The 19,564-nt window shown below is 43.6% G+C and overlaps 2 protein-coding genes across 2 annotated transcripts in view; both read right to left on the bottom strand.

The window, feature by feature from the left end:
* LOC111958039 (myelin transcription factor 1-like) overlaps positions 1 to 707 on the bottom strand; it is a 10,562-nt gene extending 9,855 nt beyond the window's left edge. Inside the window, exon 1 of the mRNA XM_070436999.1 lies at positions 680 to 707. Within this exon, the coding sequence (XP_070293100.1) occupies positions 680 to 707 (28 nt within the window). The remainder of the gene's footprint in view (positions 1 to 679) is intronic.
* On the bottom strand, positions 15 to 5,222 carry LOC111960789 (adenosine receptor A2b-like). The gene is made up of 2 exons (XM_023982996.2): positions 4,793 to 5,222; positions 15 to 1,795 (listed from the first exon to the last, which is right to left on the bottom strand). Exons 1-2 carry the CDS (start codon positions 5,122 to 5,124, stop codon positions 721 to 723), a joined length of 1,407 nt encoding a protein of 468 aa, XP_023838764.1. The 5' UTR covers positions 5,125 to 5,222; the 3' UTR covers positions 15 to 720.
* Between the last annotated feature and the right edge of the window lie 14,342 nt (positions 5,223 to 19,564).

The following is a 19,564-nucleotide window of genomic DNA, read 5'->3' as shown; positions in this document are numbered from 1 at the left end:
CTAACCATCTGGGTGGTCTTAACCAATCATAGCACAGTATGATACGGCGGTAAAATGCATCCAATTATAATTCAGTATGTTTACACATATGAATATTACAGGACCAGCATTTGAAAACATGATATGACACAATTGGAGGAATACTGCATTGCAAAAGAGAGAGAATACATTCCCGAAGTCTCACACTGACATACAGTAGTTGCATTAACTCAGTAGTGGTTGGCCAGCAATACCAAATATTGAGTCATACAGTATTGGACAGTGTCCAGGGTCAATATGGTTTTGGTCATAATCTGTCAGCATATGACAGGTGCTCAGTAGATCAGACCATTCATTTATATCGTCATACATTTTCAATTCTGAAAGACTATTAGCCTACAGTAAAGAGCCTCAGAGGTAACGTGTACAAAATGTGTCCACCAATAACAGCTATGTGATAAGTAAACAAGAACAACAGATACAATAATTTGAAGAAAAAAAAAAGCTCAATGGCTAGGCGTAATTTAATAACAGTTTGTTGTTGCCCTTTCAGGCTAAGAAGTCTCCCCCCTAAAGAAAGAAAAGCTATTTCTAGTCAGTGCAACCATTTCCAATATTTCGGTAGAATTTATTTTACAGGTGAAGGGAACCTGCTTTTGACCTGGTCCCTCACTTCTCCCCCTCCTAGTTGATGATGTACGTTGGGGTATCAGTAACTTGTCCATCATGGGGATAACTATGTCATGACACCTCAGTGAGTTCTACTGAGTGGTTAGGGCTGGTTAGTGTGGGGGACAGAGGCCTGACGTGCACAAAGGATATGTTCCCACTGTCCTTCACCCCCATCAACTCTGTTGTAGTCTCAACCCCACTTTGGTCCGCACATCCCATGATGCATTGCTGCTGCCTGGGAGACACCGGGGCATCACCTTTGTTGTGTCCATTTTCAATGGAGCTGATTGGTGCAGTGTCTGACTGTGGTGGTGACCATTGGCAGGAGTCAGAGTAAGCTTCTTTCCCAGCTCTATGGGTCTCTATGGGGGTCCGAGTGGGGCTGAGTTTGGGGCCGGGCTCCAGGGAATAACTGTTCCCCATGGTGCCACATGAGCTGTCCACCATGCTGATGCGAGTAGAGGCACGTGTGATACTGCTGCTGCTACCCAGCCCTCTGCCACCCCCTCCCCCAGCTCCATGCCCCTCCCGGTGCCCCAGCATGTGCTTGTGCAGGATCCTGCGGAAGGTGTGGCGGAACTCCCGGATGCGGTATGCGTAGATGAAGGGGTTGACCACGGAGTTGGCGTGGGACAGGATGATGGTGATGTTCATCACCCATATGTGTGGGCGCCCACAGTCCTGGCAGAACAGGTTGAAGCAGTTGATGATGTGAAGAGGCAACCAGCAGAGGGCGAACAGCCCCACGATGATGGCCAGAGACTTGGCTGCGTGGACCTCCTTCTGCAGGGTGGAGCGGGACGGTGTGGACGATGAGCATGCCCCAGGGGCGTGCATGTGAACCAGCTTCAGGTCCATCAGTCTCAGCTGGTGCCGCGCCGCCATGAAGATGCGGGCGTAGATGACCAGCATGGCCAGCAGGGGCACCAGCACACAACCGAAGAAGTTGAAGTAGACCATGTATTCCAGGGTGACCACACCCTCGAACAGGCACTCTGTCATGCCTTCGGGGCACGAGCTGCTGTTGGTGCCATTGACACCCCTGTTCCAGCCCAGCATGGGCGTGAGGCCGATGCCCACAGAGAGAACCCAGCACACTGCGATGATGCCCTTTGCCCTCCCGGACGTCACAAGACTGTTATACCTAGAGGATCACGTGAAAACATGAGAGGAATTCAGATAGGCATTTTATATTGTTACATGACACAGAAATGCTCCCAGGATGAGAGGGCTCCTCTATTCAAGTCCAGACATTCCCAGTAACACTCAATAAGAAAGCAAGTTCACCTTTCCTGGACCCAACCAATGACTTTTACTTCCTGTAATCAGAGAGCTTAGAGAACGTATGGGACAGGCTTCAGAGGGTAAAAAGCCTTTATTCCGAGAACATATTAGTATTTGCATATATAGCAGTAAGCTCTTGGAAAATGAGTCCATTGTTTGGGAGACTCGACCAGTCCTGCCATACTAGGACATGGAGCAGTGGATATCAGGTCACGTACTACATGTAGATTTAAGAAAGCATTTCCTACCTGTATTGTGATTTAGGGAACATTGCACAAAAGCTTATCTATAGTCTGATGTAACCCTTCTTGGCGTTGCTTTGTTTCTGCATCAGACATTAGACAAATGGAAATCATCGTGTCATGAACAATGTATCAGGCTATATTAACGCGTTTTGCTGTCTGTATTCTTCCATTGGTCATGTCTAAACCAGAGTTCATAATYTACACCAGGGTGGAAGTCAGAGGGAAGCACCACAGGCACATGACCCTGTTGTTTGTGGTTATGGGGGTGGGTTTGGAGTCCAGGGGGGATTTAGGCCTCTTTGACTGAGACCTCTGTGGACCAGGGTGGCGACAAGTTTATTAAGCCCCTTGGATCTATGGTCATTGGCACCAAAGCTCCGGCTCCAATGAAAGCTCATTCATATCCACACACACACACACACACACTGGCTGGGCCCTTTTGCAATAAACACCTGCTTTAGGACTTTTCCATGAAAGCAATGCCTTCCCACGGGAGAATCAAAATTGCAATTGCGACTGTGACCAAACAGTGGCTTTGATTACCTACACATTTGTAGTATGAAGCATTAATGCGTGTCTTAATATTTCACTCTAGTAAAGAAAAGGGATTTGCAAGTTGAACTATTTGGTTGTTGCCAAGTTGTTTGCAGGTTGAGTTGTTTGATTGTAGTCTGATGGAAACAGGGTTGGGTAGTTTGCTTTCTAAGGGTTATCTTTTCGGATGGCCGTTAAGGCGGCGCTAGTGTCAAAAGTACGTTAACTTGCAAATTCGTAATGTAAAAACTGGCGCACTGGCATTTTCCAGACCTAACCCCAGGTTCGGGAATTTATCTGTCTTATATCAGCTTAGATGGGCTGGTTGGAAATATTTGAGGTGTGTCCTTAAAAACATGATCCAAAGTTCTAATTTCAGGCAGCGCTGGTAGGGATATTTAAGACCAAACAAAAACTGTTTTTAGAGGTAACGCAGTTGGTTATGACATTAATTTTGAGAGCGGAAACACAGCCTATCCAGCCGTGACGCACACTGTCCATATTCGCGTCGAACAAGAGTATACTAATGTGCCTTTGATGCATGTATACTTTGTATTTAGTTAAAATGCCCAATGCAATCGCGAAGTACTCAATACTGTCGATAAAGGGTTTGGCTCCTGAGACCGCTTGGAAATACATCTTAATCACCAAATATGTATTAAAATATCAGGTTTGAGAGGAGTAAAACAGTGAGCTGACATTCCCTTTTTATCTATGCATTGTAGGCAGGCCCACATTATTTTAGCCATGCAGGTCCCGTTTTGGATGTGCGTAAAAACCTCCATAGTCTGCGTTGTTTTAGTATTATATGCCCACAGGGGGAAATGATGGTGTACGGTAAGTGTGACATAGCCTATTTAAAACAAGTTGTTGTTTTGTTTTGTTTCAAATAGGAAATAACCCTTAACAAATGTTCAAAGTTACATATTTGTCCCTTATGCAAGCTTGAGTGCCTTATTAACCAAACATTATATAGCGTTCTAATAAACTAGCTATCGATTTTTATTGCAAGCAATTTGTTGCAGTTAATGTTGCTAATGACTGGTGTTGAGCAGATAGCATTATCTACCTGTCATCACACCCTGATGGAGTACTGGAAAACAGAAAAATAACAACGCTCTCTCACTCGCTAAAGCAAAGAGTGTCAGAAGCACTCTTGACAGGCTCTTCCGGCAGCGCAAATGGAGACAAATCAGGCTGAGGTTTGAGTTTGACAGATCCTAATCTGCTACACAGTCACGGACCAGTATAGAATAGAAGAGGCACATGGGACATTCCACATACAACACATTATAAAAGATCATTAGACATAACTAATAAAGACAACAAATAATTGTCAAAATTATTAACTCATCTAACACTACTTGACATCCACAAAAATATTGTTTATTCCAGTTATTGTTATGTATAAACAATCTCCATTTGCTATTAAAGGCAAGACTATAAAGACTATAAATGTACATTGAATTGTAAAGAAATTAAAACACGTTCCTACATTCTTTGGGGAAACTGACTATCGATTGAAGAGGGATGACAATGCTCTGTGTCCACCCCGTCACACTGACAGAGAGACTACGTGAGCTGATGCACGTTTCTGCTAAGGTGATCCAGGGCTGTTTAAGGTGAGAACACTGGCCTTTCTATCGATACGGTGCCTGGGCCTGCCCCCTCACCGCTCTCCCTTGGTGTTGATTTATCAGGATGATAACGATCAAAGCCTTTAGTCCTTTTAGTCCTTCCAACAGCACACAAACACTAACCCAATGAAGCCTGTGGAGACATTTACCTCTGTCTGCCCTGCGGTGGGGAGATGAACCCTAATCGAATAACCTCACTATAATTCAATGTGTTTTGATACACAAATGCATTTTGTTGTGTGTCACTTCGATCACAGCCAAGATCTAACGGCCAGAGGATCTGCCTTTGGTGTTCTGCAAATAAAACATCGTATTAAACATGGATGATACCTGTTTAAGTTTCATTGTTGCTTTCTAGAAAAAGACCAGGAACAGTGTCACCACCATCCTCAGTCCAGTCCCCCCTCCAATCCCCTCCCTCTCCTGCCCTGCTAAGATCACCTGAGGGGGCTCTTGATGGCGATGTAGCGGTCCACAGCGATGGCCAGCAGGCTGAAGATGGAGCTCTGGGTGAGCACCAGTACGAAGCAGGCGATGAACAGGCAGCCGTGGAAGTTGGCACAGAAGCCCGTGCTGATGGTGATGGCGAAGGGGATGGCCAGCAAGCCCACAGCGATATCTGCCACCGCCAGGGACACCACGAAGTAGTTGGTGATGCTCTGCAAGGTGCTGTTGAGGCACACYGCCCAGCAGACCAGCATGTTACCGGTCACGGCCAGAAAGGCTATGACCAGCTCCAGGGCGATGTAGACGAGGGAGGCATTGTTCAGCATGGTGGGGCTGGGGTCACGTTGAAGGTCACAGCCAGAGTCTGAGTCAGGTAGCAGGGAAGGGGATTCCTCGTCTCTACACGCATCGCTACACGTGCAGACACTCCCCCGCCAACAGCAAGCCCCACACACACACACACACACACACACACACACACACACACACACACACACACACACACGCACACACACACACAGGTGAGGTGCTATTGCAGTGCTGCCAGGGACTGTCCTTTCAGTGATTAGCAGGCCCCACCACCACTAACCACTTCCTGTTTATCCACCCGACGCCCAGGAAATGGTGCCACTGCCAACCACAGAGCAAAGGATGAAGTGAGTTGAGATTCACTCTAATGTATTGTCACTCTACAGAAGGTTATTTGGTTCTCTTCTTCTTCCACTTCTTCTGTCCAATCGTGCTTTCTGTTGCTAACCTCAGCAACCTCCTCAGTGGCTGGACACTGGGAGGGGGCGGAGTGTTGCCGTGGCCAACCCACTGTCACATGAAGATCAGTGTCCTGCGGAGACAGAAAGAGAGAGAGAGAGAGGAGAGAGCGAGAGAACAATCTCATTACAAGTCCCTGTACAAACAGGCTGCAGGTTAACCCACACACCCCAGGCCACGACAGCAATCTGTCTTCCAAAGCCAGCAGCTCTGTCTTCCAAGATACAGATTTTTATTTTAGAACAGCTTCCCTCCCCAAAAAGATCACACATCATCAGACCCTGTCACACCTTATTTTCTATTCTCCAAGATTTATGCCCAAGAGCATATCTGTATGAATTATAGCGACCACACCTTGTTCTATTTAAGGTGTGGTCGTCTTCTCCAAAGCATTTACTATAGTCAGTTAGGTTATTCTAAATCTAAAGCAATTGTTGGCATTTGGTAGCCTGGCGGGTAGAAGTGTTGGGCCAGTAACGGAAAGGTTGCTGGATCGAATCCCRAAGGTAAAAATATGTCATTCTGCCCCTGAGCAAGGCAGTTAACCCACTGTTCACTATGTCGATGAAGGCAGCCCCCTGCACCTCTATGACTCAGAAGGGTTGGGTTAAATGCAGAAGACACATTTCAGTTGAATGCGTTCAGTTGTACAACTGACYAAGTATCCCCCTTTCCTTCCTGTTGCCAGTACAAACCCCTAAACAAGGAGAGATTTAAATGTGGGCTAGTTTATTGAGTTCCACAGGACAGTGCCAGTTATTACTATGTATCAGCCTCACTTTAATATTGTCACGGCTGTTGAATGAAGAGGACCAAGGTGCAGCGTGGTGAGCGTACATATTCCTTTTTTATTGGAAATGCTGACAAAAACAATAAACAATACAAAACAAACCGTGAAGCTTAAGGCTGTGTGCCACAAACAAAGTAAACTTCCCATAAAGACAGGTGGGAGAAAGGGCTACCTAAGTATGGTTCTCAATCAGAGACAACGATAGACAGCTGTCCCTGATTGAGAACCCTACCCGGCCAAAACATAGAAATACAAATAATAGAACATAGAATACCCACCTCAAATCACGTGACAAATCACGTGACAAATATCCTTTATACAAACCTTGATGATTGAGGTCAGGAAAATTGTACAATATTTAAAAAGAACAGTTTTGAACGAACATACACTTCTGGATCTGTATAAATGGATATTACCACTTGAATGTTCAGCATGATGACAGAACAGTAGACAGAGGGAAGCTATGACGCGGTATGAGAGGAAGCATTTCTAATGTGAAAACACTGCTGTTCCCTTACTGATAATATGCAGGGGTCTGTTTTTTTTCTTCTGTTTATAGTAAGTACGTAGCTCGTTGCTATCAGGCCCTCTTGGCTACCCTCTTGAATATCTTCTTGGCTATCAACCCTCTTGGGAACCCTCTTGGCTATAAAGTTCAGACAAAGATTAGACAGCTCGTTCCCCTGGAACCCATTGAACTCTGTGTTGGCAGCCATATCTGAGAACGTGGCAGAGCGAGAAAAAAAAGAATACGTGCCTTTAATCAGAGTGAATGCTCTTTAATCCTAGCCCAAAGGGTAAAAGGGGCCATTTCTTACACTTTACCCCCTCCCTCACCCTGCAACCCCCTGTGCCCRTCTGGAGTGATATAAGGACAGTGGAATCTAGGGAGAGGGGGGCAAAGGGTCGTAATAGGGGTGCTGGTCCGGGAAAGAATTCCTCGAGAGTAAGTTAGTGGGCAGACAGACAGGCAGATCATGGGAGCTGATAAATGGAAGCTGACATTTCCACAACCTGTTTTTTTCAACTACAATGACACATCATAACATGGGCTCTTCCTTCTGAAGTGTACTGAGGGCAATTAGTGGGGTTTGAAGGCAAAGTGCATGTCCTATAGACACRGAGTGTACAAAACATTAGGAACGCCTTCTTAATATTGAGTTGCACCCCCTTTTGCCCTCAGAACAGCCTCAATTCGTCGGGGCAGGACTCTACAAGGTGCCGAAACCATTCCAAAGGGATGCTGYCCCATGATGACTCCAATGCMTCCCACAGTTGTGTCAAGTTGGTTGGATATCATTTGGGTGGGGGACCATTCTTGATACACACGGGAAACTGTTGAGCGTGGGTTAAACCCAGCAGTGTAGCAGTGTTGCAATTCTTGACACAAACCGGTGCGCCTGGCACCTACTACCATACCCCGTTCAAAGGTACTTAAWTATTWTGTCTTGCCCATTAACGCTCTGAATGGCACACACACACAATCCATGTCTTAACTGTCTCAAGGCTTAAAAATATTTTTTAACCTGTCTCCTCCCCTTCATCTACACTGATTGAGGTTCATAGATAAGGGATCATAGATTTCACTTSGATTCACCTGGACAGAGCAGGTGTGCATAATGGAAAGAGCAGGTGTGCATAATGTTTTATTTAGGCAACATGACAGACAAATATCCACATCCACTATATATACAAAAATATGTGGCCGCCACTTCAAATGAGTGGATTCGGCTAATTCAGCCACACCCATTGCTAACAGGTGTATAAATCGAGCATACAGCCATGCAATCTCCATAGACAAACATTGACAGTAAAAATGCCTTACTGAAGAGCTCAGCGACCTTCAACGTGGCACCGTCATAGGATGCCACCTTTCCAACAAGTCAGTTTGTCAAATGTCTGCCCTGCTAGAGCTGCCCCGGTCAACTGTAAGAGCAGTTATTGTAAAGAAACATCTAGGAGCAACAACGGTTCAGCTCCAAAGTAGTAGGCCACACAAGCTCACAGAATGGGACGCTGAGTGCTGAAGTGCATAGCGCATAAAAATCGTGGAGTTCCAAACTGCCTCTGGAAGCAATGTCAACACAAGAACTGTTCGTCAGGAGCGTCATGAAACAGGTTTCCATGGCCAAGCAGCCGCACACAAGCCTAAGATCACCATGCGCAATGCAAAGCGTCGGCTGGAGTGGTGTAAGCCGCCATTGGACTCTGGAGCAGTGGAAACACATTCTCTGCAGTGATGAATCACGCTTCACCATCTGGCAGTCTGACGGACGAATCTGGGTTTGGTGGATGCCAGGAGAACGCTACCTGCCCSAATGCATAGTGCCAACTGTAAAGTTTGGTGGAGGAGGAATAATGGTCTAGGGCTGTTTTTCATGGTTRGTGCTAGGCCCCCTAGTTCCAGTGAAGGGAAATCTTAATGCTACAGCATACAATTACATTCTAGACGATTCTGTGCTTCCAACTTTGTGGCAACAGTTTGGGGAAGGCTCTTTCTTGTTTCAGAATGACAATGTCCCTGTTCACAAAGCGAGGTCCATACAGAAATGGTTTGTCGAGATCGGTCTGGAAGAATTTGACTGGCCTGCACAGAGCCTTGATCTCAACCCCATCGAACACCTTTGGGATGAATTGGAATGCCGACTGTTAGCCAGACCTAATCGCCCAACATCCATGCCCGACCTCACTAATGCCCTTGTGACTGAATGGAACCAAGTCCCCACAGCAATGTTCCAAKATCTAGTGGAAAGCCTTCTCAGAAAAGTGGAGGCTGTTATAGCAGCAAAGGGGTGACCAACTCCATATTAATAACCATGATTTTGGAATGAGATGTTCGACAAGCAGGTGACCACATACWCTTGGTCCAGTCGTGTATTTAGGTGACATGATAATAGAGTCAAAAGTTTGTACACACCTATTCATTCAAGGGTTTTTCTTTATTTTTACAATTTTCTACATTGCAGAATAATAGTGAAGACATTAAAAACTATGAACTAACACATATGGAATCATGTAGTAACCAAAAGTGTTAAGCAAATCATGCCTTGATGACAGCTTTTCAGACTCTTGGCATTCTCTCAACCAGCCTCATGAGATAGTCACCTGGAGTGCATTTCAATTAACAGGTGRGCCTTGTTAAAATGTAATTTGTGTAATTTCTTTCATTCTTAATGCGTTTGAGCCAATCAGTTGTGTTGTGACAAGGTAGGGGTGGTATATAGAAGACAGGTAAAATACCATATAATCCATATAATGGCAAGAACAGCTCAAATAAACAAAGAGAAATGACAGTCCATCATTACTTTAAGACAAGAATGTCAGTCAATCCGGAAAATGTCAAGAACTTTTAAAGTGTCTTCAAGTGCAGTCGCAAAAACCATCAAGCGCTAGGATGAAACTGGCTCTCATGAGGACTGCCACAMGAAAGGAAGACCCAGAGTTACCTCTGCTGCAGAGGATAAGTTCATTAGAGTTACCAGCCTCAGAAATTGCAGCACAAATAAAGCATTCACAGAGTTCACAGACACATCTCAACTTCAACTGTTCAGAGGAAACTGCTTGAATCAGGCCTGTTCGAATTGCTACAAAGGAACTACTACTAAAGGACACCAATAATAAGAAGAGACTTGCTTGGGCCAAGAAACATGAGCAATGGACATTAGACTGGTGAAAATCTGTCCTTTGGTCTGATGAGTCCAACTTTTGAGTTTTTGTTTCCAACCACTGTGTCTTTGTGGTGAGATGCAGAGTAGGTGAACGGATGATCTCCGCATGTGTGGTTCCCACCATGAAGCATGGAGGAGGAAATGTGATGGTGTGGGGGTGCTTTTCTGGTGACACTGTCTGTGATTTATTTAYAATTCATGGCACACTTAACCAACATGGCTACCACAGCATTCTGCAGCGATAAGCCATTCAATCTTGTTTGTGCTTAGTAGGACTATCATTTCTTTTTTTAACAGGACAATGACCCAACACACATCCAGGCTGTGTAAGGGCTATTTGACCAAGAAGGAGAATGATGGAGTGCTGCATCAGATGACCTGGCCTCCACAATCACCCGACCTCAACCCAATTGAGATGGTTTGSGATGAGTTGGACCGCAGCCAACAAGTGCTCAGCATAAGTGGGAACTTCTTCAATTRTGTTGGAAAAGCATTCCAGGTGAAGCTGGTTGAGAGAATGCCATGAGTGTGCAAAGCTGTCATCAAGGTAAAGGGTGGCTACTTTGAAGAATCTCAAATATAAAATATATTTAGAWTTGTTTAACACTTTTTTTGGTTACTACATGATTCCAAACTTTTGACTGGTACGAAATGGGTGATAGACATCCACAAATGAATACATACCATACGAAATGTAACATATCATACTAAATGGAGTGTCACAGATTTACATACAAAATAATACGAAATGCTCGGAGACCAGGTTGCCACTGGCCTTACCTAACCTCAGAGGCAGGAATAAGCTACGTGCCTGGCTTCACGTGGATCATTAATGTGTTATATGATAAAGGTGGTGCAGGAATTTAAATGGGGCTGCTTTTTTTCAGTTTGTTTGCTTGTACACTATGGCTGTCCCCATAGGAGATCCCTTTTTGACCCTCTGTGTAAAGTATTTTTTTAACCTGAAACCCAAAAGGTTTCTACCTGAAATCAAAAAGGGTTCTTCAAAGGGTTCTCCTTTGGGGACAGCCAAAGAACCCTTMTAGGTACTACATAGCACKTTTTTTCTAAGACTGCACATAGGTGTACTGTAATCTATGAGTCAGTGTACAATGTATAGTGTGTAAATCGGCATTAATGTGCGTGTGTGTGTGTGTATGGATGTGTGCCCGCGCGCATTGAAGGATGTGATAAGCTTCCCACATCCTTTGGAAGGACTGTATTGCAGACCTGTCAATCAAAGGACCAGTTGTGGAGAGGACCAACACAGTGAAAACGAATTACAGAAATGTTGCTGTTGGCCATACCACTATGTGAATTGCTGATGTAAGGAGAATTAGGGCGTGACCACATATTTGTCCTGAAATACAGACACAAACTACGCCAGGGTAATTTACGGTTGGTGTAACAGTGATGGTAATTTATAGTTGGTGTAACAGTGAGGGTAATTGATGGTTGTTGTAACTGAGAGCTTGCCGTGGAATAGGTCTTTGAGGTTGTAATCTAGAGTCGAGACTACATAGCCCAAACAAGCGACCAATCAGCATCTGCATTATAGCCAGGTGATGCAGATGATATTCATTCTCAGGGGAAAAAAATTCAATATGTTTACATAATCAACATATTTCTATATTGATAGATAGCAGGGTCGGGGTCAACTCCAATTTCAGCTCAGTCAATTCAGGAAGACTGCAAGAAGTAGGTTTGTTGATCATGTTAGMATACTATAGGTAGTAATTGAGTTATGAAGCTTATTGTAGCCCTATTTTCTTTCAGTTTCAATTTTGTTGACTAATTTAATGAGGGAACAAGTAAATMAAATCACCAAAACTATTGTGTCTAACCTGAAATAAATGGACACAAAAAGAAACTCGAACATTTCACAATTTAGACAATTATATTTCACCTTGATTAAATTAAGAGCCACTTTGAGATTTGGGACATTTGAATCCTTTTTGACCAWTAGTTATTCCGATTACCCTTTATGATTAACCATACAGTGAAAGTAAAAAAATTAAATAATACTTGCCTTTTTGTCTTGTCAAGACATACACTGACGCAAATGCACAACATATGTTCAAGCCTTCTCTCCATAGGCTACAAGCGTATTCATAGTAGTTACATAATCCATGCTTCTTCAAAATTTGAAAGTTTGTCTATAGGAAAATATGACTGTAAATTATATAGATGTTCCGCCTGTTGGAGAGGTTTCGGTCTTGATGCACTCAGAAGCTAGAACAGGAAAACGCGGTTGCATGCTCTGATCAATGCGCCGTTCTGAAGACTTGCAATACATCACTTTCTTACAGGTCGTCAAGAGGAGGAGGGATTTAGGCAGCTCAGCTATGTGTGTGTGACGTAACTATTGGTCTGTTATAATTGTACATTTACTTCAGAATAGCTGTACCTGGACCAGTTTCGATGATGAGCAGATTACATTGATACATGTTGAAGTTTATCGTGGCTGAAAAGCATTGCGGTTGGGATAAACGGCAATCCCCAAAGTGACATCAGAATCCACAGAAATTCTACCGATCTGTTGCTAAAATTAGACCATGGTAAAATCTATCCATTGTTACTGTACAACCAGCATATGACCACTAATCTATCTAATAGTACAAACCTGGCATATGGCCACTAATCTATCCCTTTACTGTGGCAGGGGTAATCTATAACAGTTGTGGGGGTACCAGCTCACTGAGGACTAGAGATCACTCAATGTATCTATTTTTTTAATTTGTCARGCTTCGTAAACAACAGGTGTAGACTAACAGTGAAATGTTTACTTATGGGCCTTTCCCAACAATGCAGAGAAAACAATTTAAATAATAGAAAAAGAATAACACACAATTAGCAACGACAATTTGGCTATATACACGTTGGTTCCAGACTTGGTGCAACAGTACTGCTTGCGGTGTGGTAGCAGCTGGAGTCTTTGACAATTTCTAGGGCCTTCCTCTAACACTGCCTGGTATAGAGGTCCTGGATGGCAAGGAGCTTGGCCCCTGTGATGTGCTGGGCAGTACGCACTACCCTCTGCAGTGCCTTGCGGTCAGATGCCAAGACAAGCGCTGATGCAGCCGGTCAAAATCCTCTCAATGGTGCAGCTGTAGAACTTTTTGAGGATCTGAGGGCCCATGCTGAATCTTTTCAGTCTCCTGAGGGGGAAGAGGTGTTGTCGTGCCCTCTTTACGGCTGTGTTGGTGTGTGTGTGTGGACCATGATCATTCCTTTGTGGTGTGGACACAGAGGAACTTGAAGCTCTCGACCTGCTCCACTGCAGCCCTGTCGATGTGGGTGGGGGTGTGCTCGGCCCTCCGTTTCCTGTAGTCCACGATCAGCTCCTTAGTCTTGCTGATGTTGAGGGAGAGGTTGTTGTCCTAGCACCACACTGCCAAGTCTCTGACKTCCTCCGTGTAAGCTGTCTCATCGTTGTCGGTGATCAGGGCTACCACCGTTGTGTCATCTGCAAACTTAATGATGGTATTGGAGTCGTGCACGGCCACGCAGTCGGGGGTGAACAGGGAGTACAGGAAGSGACTAAGCACGTACCCCTGAAGGYCCCCCGTGTTYAGGGTCAGAGTGGCAGATGTGTTGTTGCCTACCCCCACCACCTGGGGGCGGCCCATCCAGGATCCAGTTGCAGAGGGAGGTGTTTAATCCCAGGGTCCTTACCTTAGTGATGAGCTTGGAGGGCACTGTAGTGTTGAACGCTGAGCTGAATGCAATYCTGTTCATTGACTACAGCTATGCAAATTGGAGTGGGTCCAGGGTGTTTGGGATGAAGATGTGAGCCATGACCAGACTTTCAAAGCATTTCATGGGTACAGATGTAGTCATTTAGACAGGTTACCTTGGCGTTCTTGGGCACAGGGGCTATGGTGGTCTCAGTGGCGTGTATTCATGGGTGCCAAGGGAAGCCATGCTTCCCCAAAACATTAACCAAGACATTAAAAAATATATATATAAAATTTGTCTTTCGTCTCTCTGTGTTTTCATAATTTTCCTTTAATTCACAAGAGACTGTATCTCATCGGAGAAAGCATCCGAGCAAGCGAAACAGCACCCCTCTGTCTTTGTATGTGTAGGCCATCTATCTGATACTGTCTGGTCATAGAGAGTATGACGTTGTTGCCATCCATAGCATTGACTGCAAGGGAAGCCAGCGATCATTTTGCCTCCCTTGATAAAAAAAAGTATAAAAGAATAGCCAATCAGTGTTGTGCTAAACTGAGTGAGCTCAACTGTGAATGGTCCTGGTGCACCAAAGGAAAATGTTAAGGGAAGCCAGTTTGGATTTGGCTTCTCTCCTATCACATCGCATCAAGAGAAATACGTAATTAACAGAAACAACTTCAATTGTTGCATCTCATTGTGTTGCTGTCCTCTGGTGGCTAGCTAGTTAAAATTGGCCCTTTCCTAGATTAGCCATGAATAGAGATAGGGATTTGGACTTCTGGTTTTACTTCATTCTCTGTACTGGCCAATGYTTATAGCAGCGATTCTGATACAACCATAAATTCATACATTGTGCCCCTGGACTGAGGGAATGAAAGTTTAATATGTAGCTAGCTAACGTTGCCCATGAAAGGAAGTTAAGCTAGTGAGGAAGCATTTTACCCAGGTAGCCTAGGACAACAAAAAATACAAGCGTACTGTATGACAGGGTCATAGACCGTTTCATCAACATGAAAGAGGGGAGGATGGCTTCCTCTATAAGTAGGGTGAGTCAACATGTTTTTTCTACTTGCATGAACATATGCACACACGCACACACACAAATCAGAACCTTGGACAGCCACATATTTAGCTTACGTTGATTGAACTAAATCATTTTTGGTATTTTTTAGTTGTCACTGTACTAGACTAAGCAYAGGTGATGTAATGATGTTGAAATGTTGAAGTTGAAATGGTGCTGGAATAGTGGAGGCAGCTCCTGTTTTCTTTGCAACTTGCGGTAACTCTGTGGTTCTAAATCAATAGTTGTTTAGTAGTCTGAAAATTATGGAAACTTTAATGTGCTTGATCATACTGTAGGTCATGTAACTGTTTGTTACTGTACATGCAATATGCTCTGTGGACTTCACCGGACAGAGGTTGCTTTCCGGTTTTGTGATGAAACAAAGGTGTGGTTGAATTTATTCTGCCACTGTGTCTTCTTATTGTCTCGACCTTAGGCGTAGGGTATCCTGGGGGCGGCAGGTAGCCTAGTTGTTAGAGTGTTGGGCTAATAACCGAAAGGTTGCAAGTTCAAATCCCCGAGCTGACAAGGTACAAATCTGTCGTTCTGCCCCTGAACAAGGCAGTTAACCCACTATTCCTAGGCTGTCATTGAAAATTATAATAATTTTTTCTTAACTGACTTGCCTAGTTGAATAAAGGTCAAATTAAAATATTTCATGGTCTCAAGACATATAAACTAAAAGGTTATAGAGCAAACAATGCAATTATCACAACACATAGGTTGTAATAAAATATTCATTTTTTTCTGGCTTGGCTTCCCCAGTGATTTTACTCACGCACTGCTACTGCAGTGGTCTGCTTGAAACATGAAGGTATTACAAACTGGGTCAGGGAGAGGTTGAATATGTCAGTGAAGTCTCACATCGGCTATGGAGTGTGTCCACACAGTCATCCAGAACAGCTGGTGCTCTCATTCCTGGTTCAGTGATGCTAGCCTCGAAGCGAGCATAGAAGGTATTTAGCTCGTCTGGTAGGCTTGTGTCATTGGACAGCTCGTGGCTGGGTTTCCCTTTGTAATCTGTGATAGTTTGCAAGCCCTGCCACATCTGACGAGCGTTAGAGCCAGTGTAGTGGGATTTGATCTTGGTCATGTATTGACACTTTGCCTGTTTGATGGTTCGTTGGAGGTCGTAGCAGGATTTCTTATAAGCTTCCGGGTTAGAGTCCCGCTCCTTGAAAGCGGGCAGCTCTAGCCTTTAGCTCAGTGTGGATGTTGCCTGTAATCCATGGCTTCTGGTTGGGATATGTACCTTAGGAGACCTGTGTCTCACATTGGCCCAATGAGGATTTAAAAGGACATGTCACAAAATTTAGTCTACGGAAAGGATATTTGCCAACCTGCTTTGATTTGGCTATAATTCGGCTATGGAATTTAAATAAACAGACAATAAAAGAGGTGTCAAATTGTGCACCATGGTGACTGCAATCTTGTTACAAGAGTGTTGACAAAAACCTTCAGGCAGCAACACATTCACAAACCATTTCCTTGCGAGGCTGATGAGAGAAGCTCAGGGTCTAGCCCACACAAACAACCCATGTTGAGGGATGTTGGTGGAGAGGATGACACTTTCCTTTTATCAGCAGAACCACTTAGTTTCCATCTACTGTCTGTGGTGTCTTTGGAGTCATATCTAGTGTTCTATTCTGCAGTGGAGCGAAGCAAAGTGGGCCAAGAATTCAATTATAGCTTACATTTTTAAGAAAGTCGGTAGAATAAATAAATAAAAATAAGCCTGTAAGCCATGTAACTTRCAGTGTGTTAGTTCTGTAGAAATGGGGAAATAAAATAGCTTGCTGATGAGGTGCATGGCACTACAGACAGGTAATAAAATAATAAGAACAGGTGATTTAAGTTAATCAGTGTACTCAACTGCTGTCATAATTGTATTGCTTATAGATATTAGCTTGCAAACACACACAAGTGGATAAAAAACATAATACATACATTTTTCGTTAAATCTACTTCTCAGCCTCWTTCATCAAATTTAACAAAGCTTTTTGTAATTTCATAATAAGTTAAACGGTCTTGTAGTGTTAACGTTACATTGAGGACTTCAAAGACCTGTTAAATCAACCCAGTTTGTACTTCAGAATGCTATTAATTGAATGGTCCTCTGATACATACTGTAAGTAGTTGGAGTTTTTACTGGTACATGCCAACAAAAATACATCGTGCCCATAGGCTCAAACCATAGACTTAGATAGACATCACATTATTGTATCTGCCCTATTGTGGCGTCTGTGACCTGCAGTTACGGAACGTTTCCAAACTAGTATAATTAATTGGCTGAGCCCTCCTGGTGACCTGGATGGAATTGTGTGATCCTTCCTTAACCTATAGGAAGTCCCACCCAGTTGACAAATATATATWTTTTTTWAAGTCGTCAATGGCGCTGCCCATGATAAAACAGGCCTCTATCTATCTCTATGGTTCAAACATCAACGAGCCCAGGTCGCTTAAATCATTGAGTGAAGAGAGTGGCGCTATAAAAAGGAGAGGGGGAAGGAAATAGGACGACATTGGCATCCTGTTGACTGTTAGCTATGACGGACTGATAAATTGAACAACTCTTTACTTTATAAAGTGTTCCCCACACAGCACATAACATGCTCTGGCTATGCTCACCCTATTTCCAATCTAATTTCAGCGAGACATCAGTGACCTTTGTCATGTAGCCGATTGCTCTTATTAGCCAGTGCATTTCTTCAGATAACACATGAAAATGAGCAAACCAGGAACTGTAGAAACCAGAAACCAACACATGACCACAGTGGTCAGTGTGAGGCATCAGATGTCATTAGACCAGGTTTTCATTGATCAAGGTTTATTCGATAAAAGCAATGTCGCAAGAACTAAAAAATAGAAACGGCAATTACAGGAGAAATGTTCTAAAAATCGACACATTTTGTATCCGTTCGGCATAGGTGGATTTTTATTTTGTCTAACTTTCTTCATCGCGAAAAATTATGGAAACAGTGTTTAAAAAATAAATAAAATGATTGCCGAATAAATCTGAAGGTACGCGGGGCACGTGATGTCATCACGTTATTATAAAGCTCCACTCCACATCTAATTCCAAATACCTACTGCTTGCTAAACCTATTATTATTATTATTTTTTTTTTTACATCTAACACATTTACATCTAAATGTTTCTTTGCAGAAGGATAGAAGGATAGTCTTAATCGCCTTGCTTTTCTGGTTGGCTGGATGCAAGTTTCACGATCCAATTATTTCAGATCTAGACTACAGGAGCGCAAGTTTCACCATGGCACGAACTGTGCATTCTATCCATGCTGGCTTTTGCGGGCTACCTGAGACATGAAACAGATAGATGGGAGGGCATACAGGCTGTCAGCAATTTATTAATGAACAATTTGCCGAAATGGTTAATGGAAACACTTCAATCACTTTTTTATTCACACCAGGTTTGTGAGTGATGTCGTTACATCCAGCTGTTTTTTTTAGCGACAAAATAGTTCAAAGGAAACACACAGTGGCGGTTCTGGGGGGGGGGGGGGGGGCAGTGCCTCTGTGACAATTTTGGACCCCCTTGTGGCCCCCCCTAAATGTGGAGTATGAAATCATTTTTACATAACACATTTTTGCTATCGTTCTTTTTTTACATCCACATCCGTTATTAGACAGTGGCAATGATGATGATTATGAACATGGTCTTTTGCCTGCAATGCAGTGAAGAAAACGATATGACAACAATAATGTCTAATGTAACTGGCCCCTCTAACAGCACAACTGGCCCCAGCTTGGCCCCCCCCAGTTGAAATGGTCTAGAACCGCCACTGAAACACACCGCAGTATTTAATGCAAACTTTCTAAATGTCAACAAAAATAATAATTTACAAGTAAATGGAAATTGTAACCACTGGTAAGACCCTGCACAACAGTGTTGATCTATTTCACTGACATCAGATGGGCACCTTTCAACCATGAAGATATCAAATATCTTACTTCATTTGACTATGACAATGTGAACAGAGGGGCAGTTTATTTATAGGAAAATTCAAAAAGAGAATAAACCAGTTCACCTGTGAAAAATGTGGACACATATATACACACTACCAGTCAAAGGTTTGGACACACCTACTCATTCAAGGGTTTTTCTTTATTTGTACTATTTTATACATTGTAGAATGATAGTTTAGATGTCTTCACTATGAAATAACACATATGGAATCATGTAGTAACAAACAAAAATGTTAAACAAATCAAAACACATTTTATATTTGAGATTCTTCAAAGTTGCCACACTTTGCCTTGACAGCTTTTCAGACCCTTGGCATTCTCTCAACCAGCTTCATGAGGTAGTCAGCTGGAATGCATTTCAATTAACAGGTGTGCCTTTGAAGCATGGAGGAGGAGGTGTGATGGTGCTTTCCTGGTGATCCTGTCGTGATTTTTTTTTAGATTCAAGGAAAACTTAACCAGCATAGCTACCACAACATTCRGCAGTAATACGCCTTCCCATCTGGTTTGCGCTGAGTGGGACTATAATTCGTTTTTCAACAGGACAATGACCCAACACACCTCCAGGCTGTGTAATGGCTATTTGACCACTATTATTCTACAATGTAGAAAATAGTACAAATAAAGAAAAACCCTTGAATGAGTAGGTGTGTCCAATTTGTGGCCTGCTGGAGGTCATTTTGCAGGGCTCTGGCAGTGCTCCTCCTTGCACAAAGGCAGAGGTAGCGGTCCTGCTGCTGGGTTGTTGCCCTCCTACGGCCTCCTCCACGTCTCCTGATGTACTGGCCTGTCTCCTGGTAGCGCCTCCATGCT

This window comes from Salvelinus sp. IW2-2015, linkage group LG4p, assembly GCF_002910315.2.
Source record: "Salvelinus sp. IW2-2015 linkage group LG4p, ASM291031v2, whole genome shotgun sequence".
Lineage (NCBI taxonomy): Eukaryota > Metazoa > Chordata > Actinopteri > Salmoniformes > Salmonidae > Salvelinus > Salvelinus sp. IW2-2015.
This window is presented reverse-complemented; position numbering and strand designations above follow the sequence as displayed.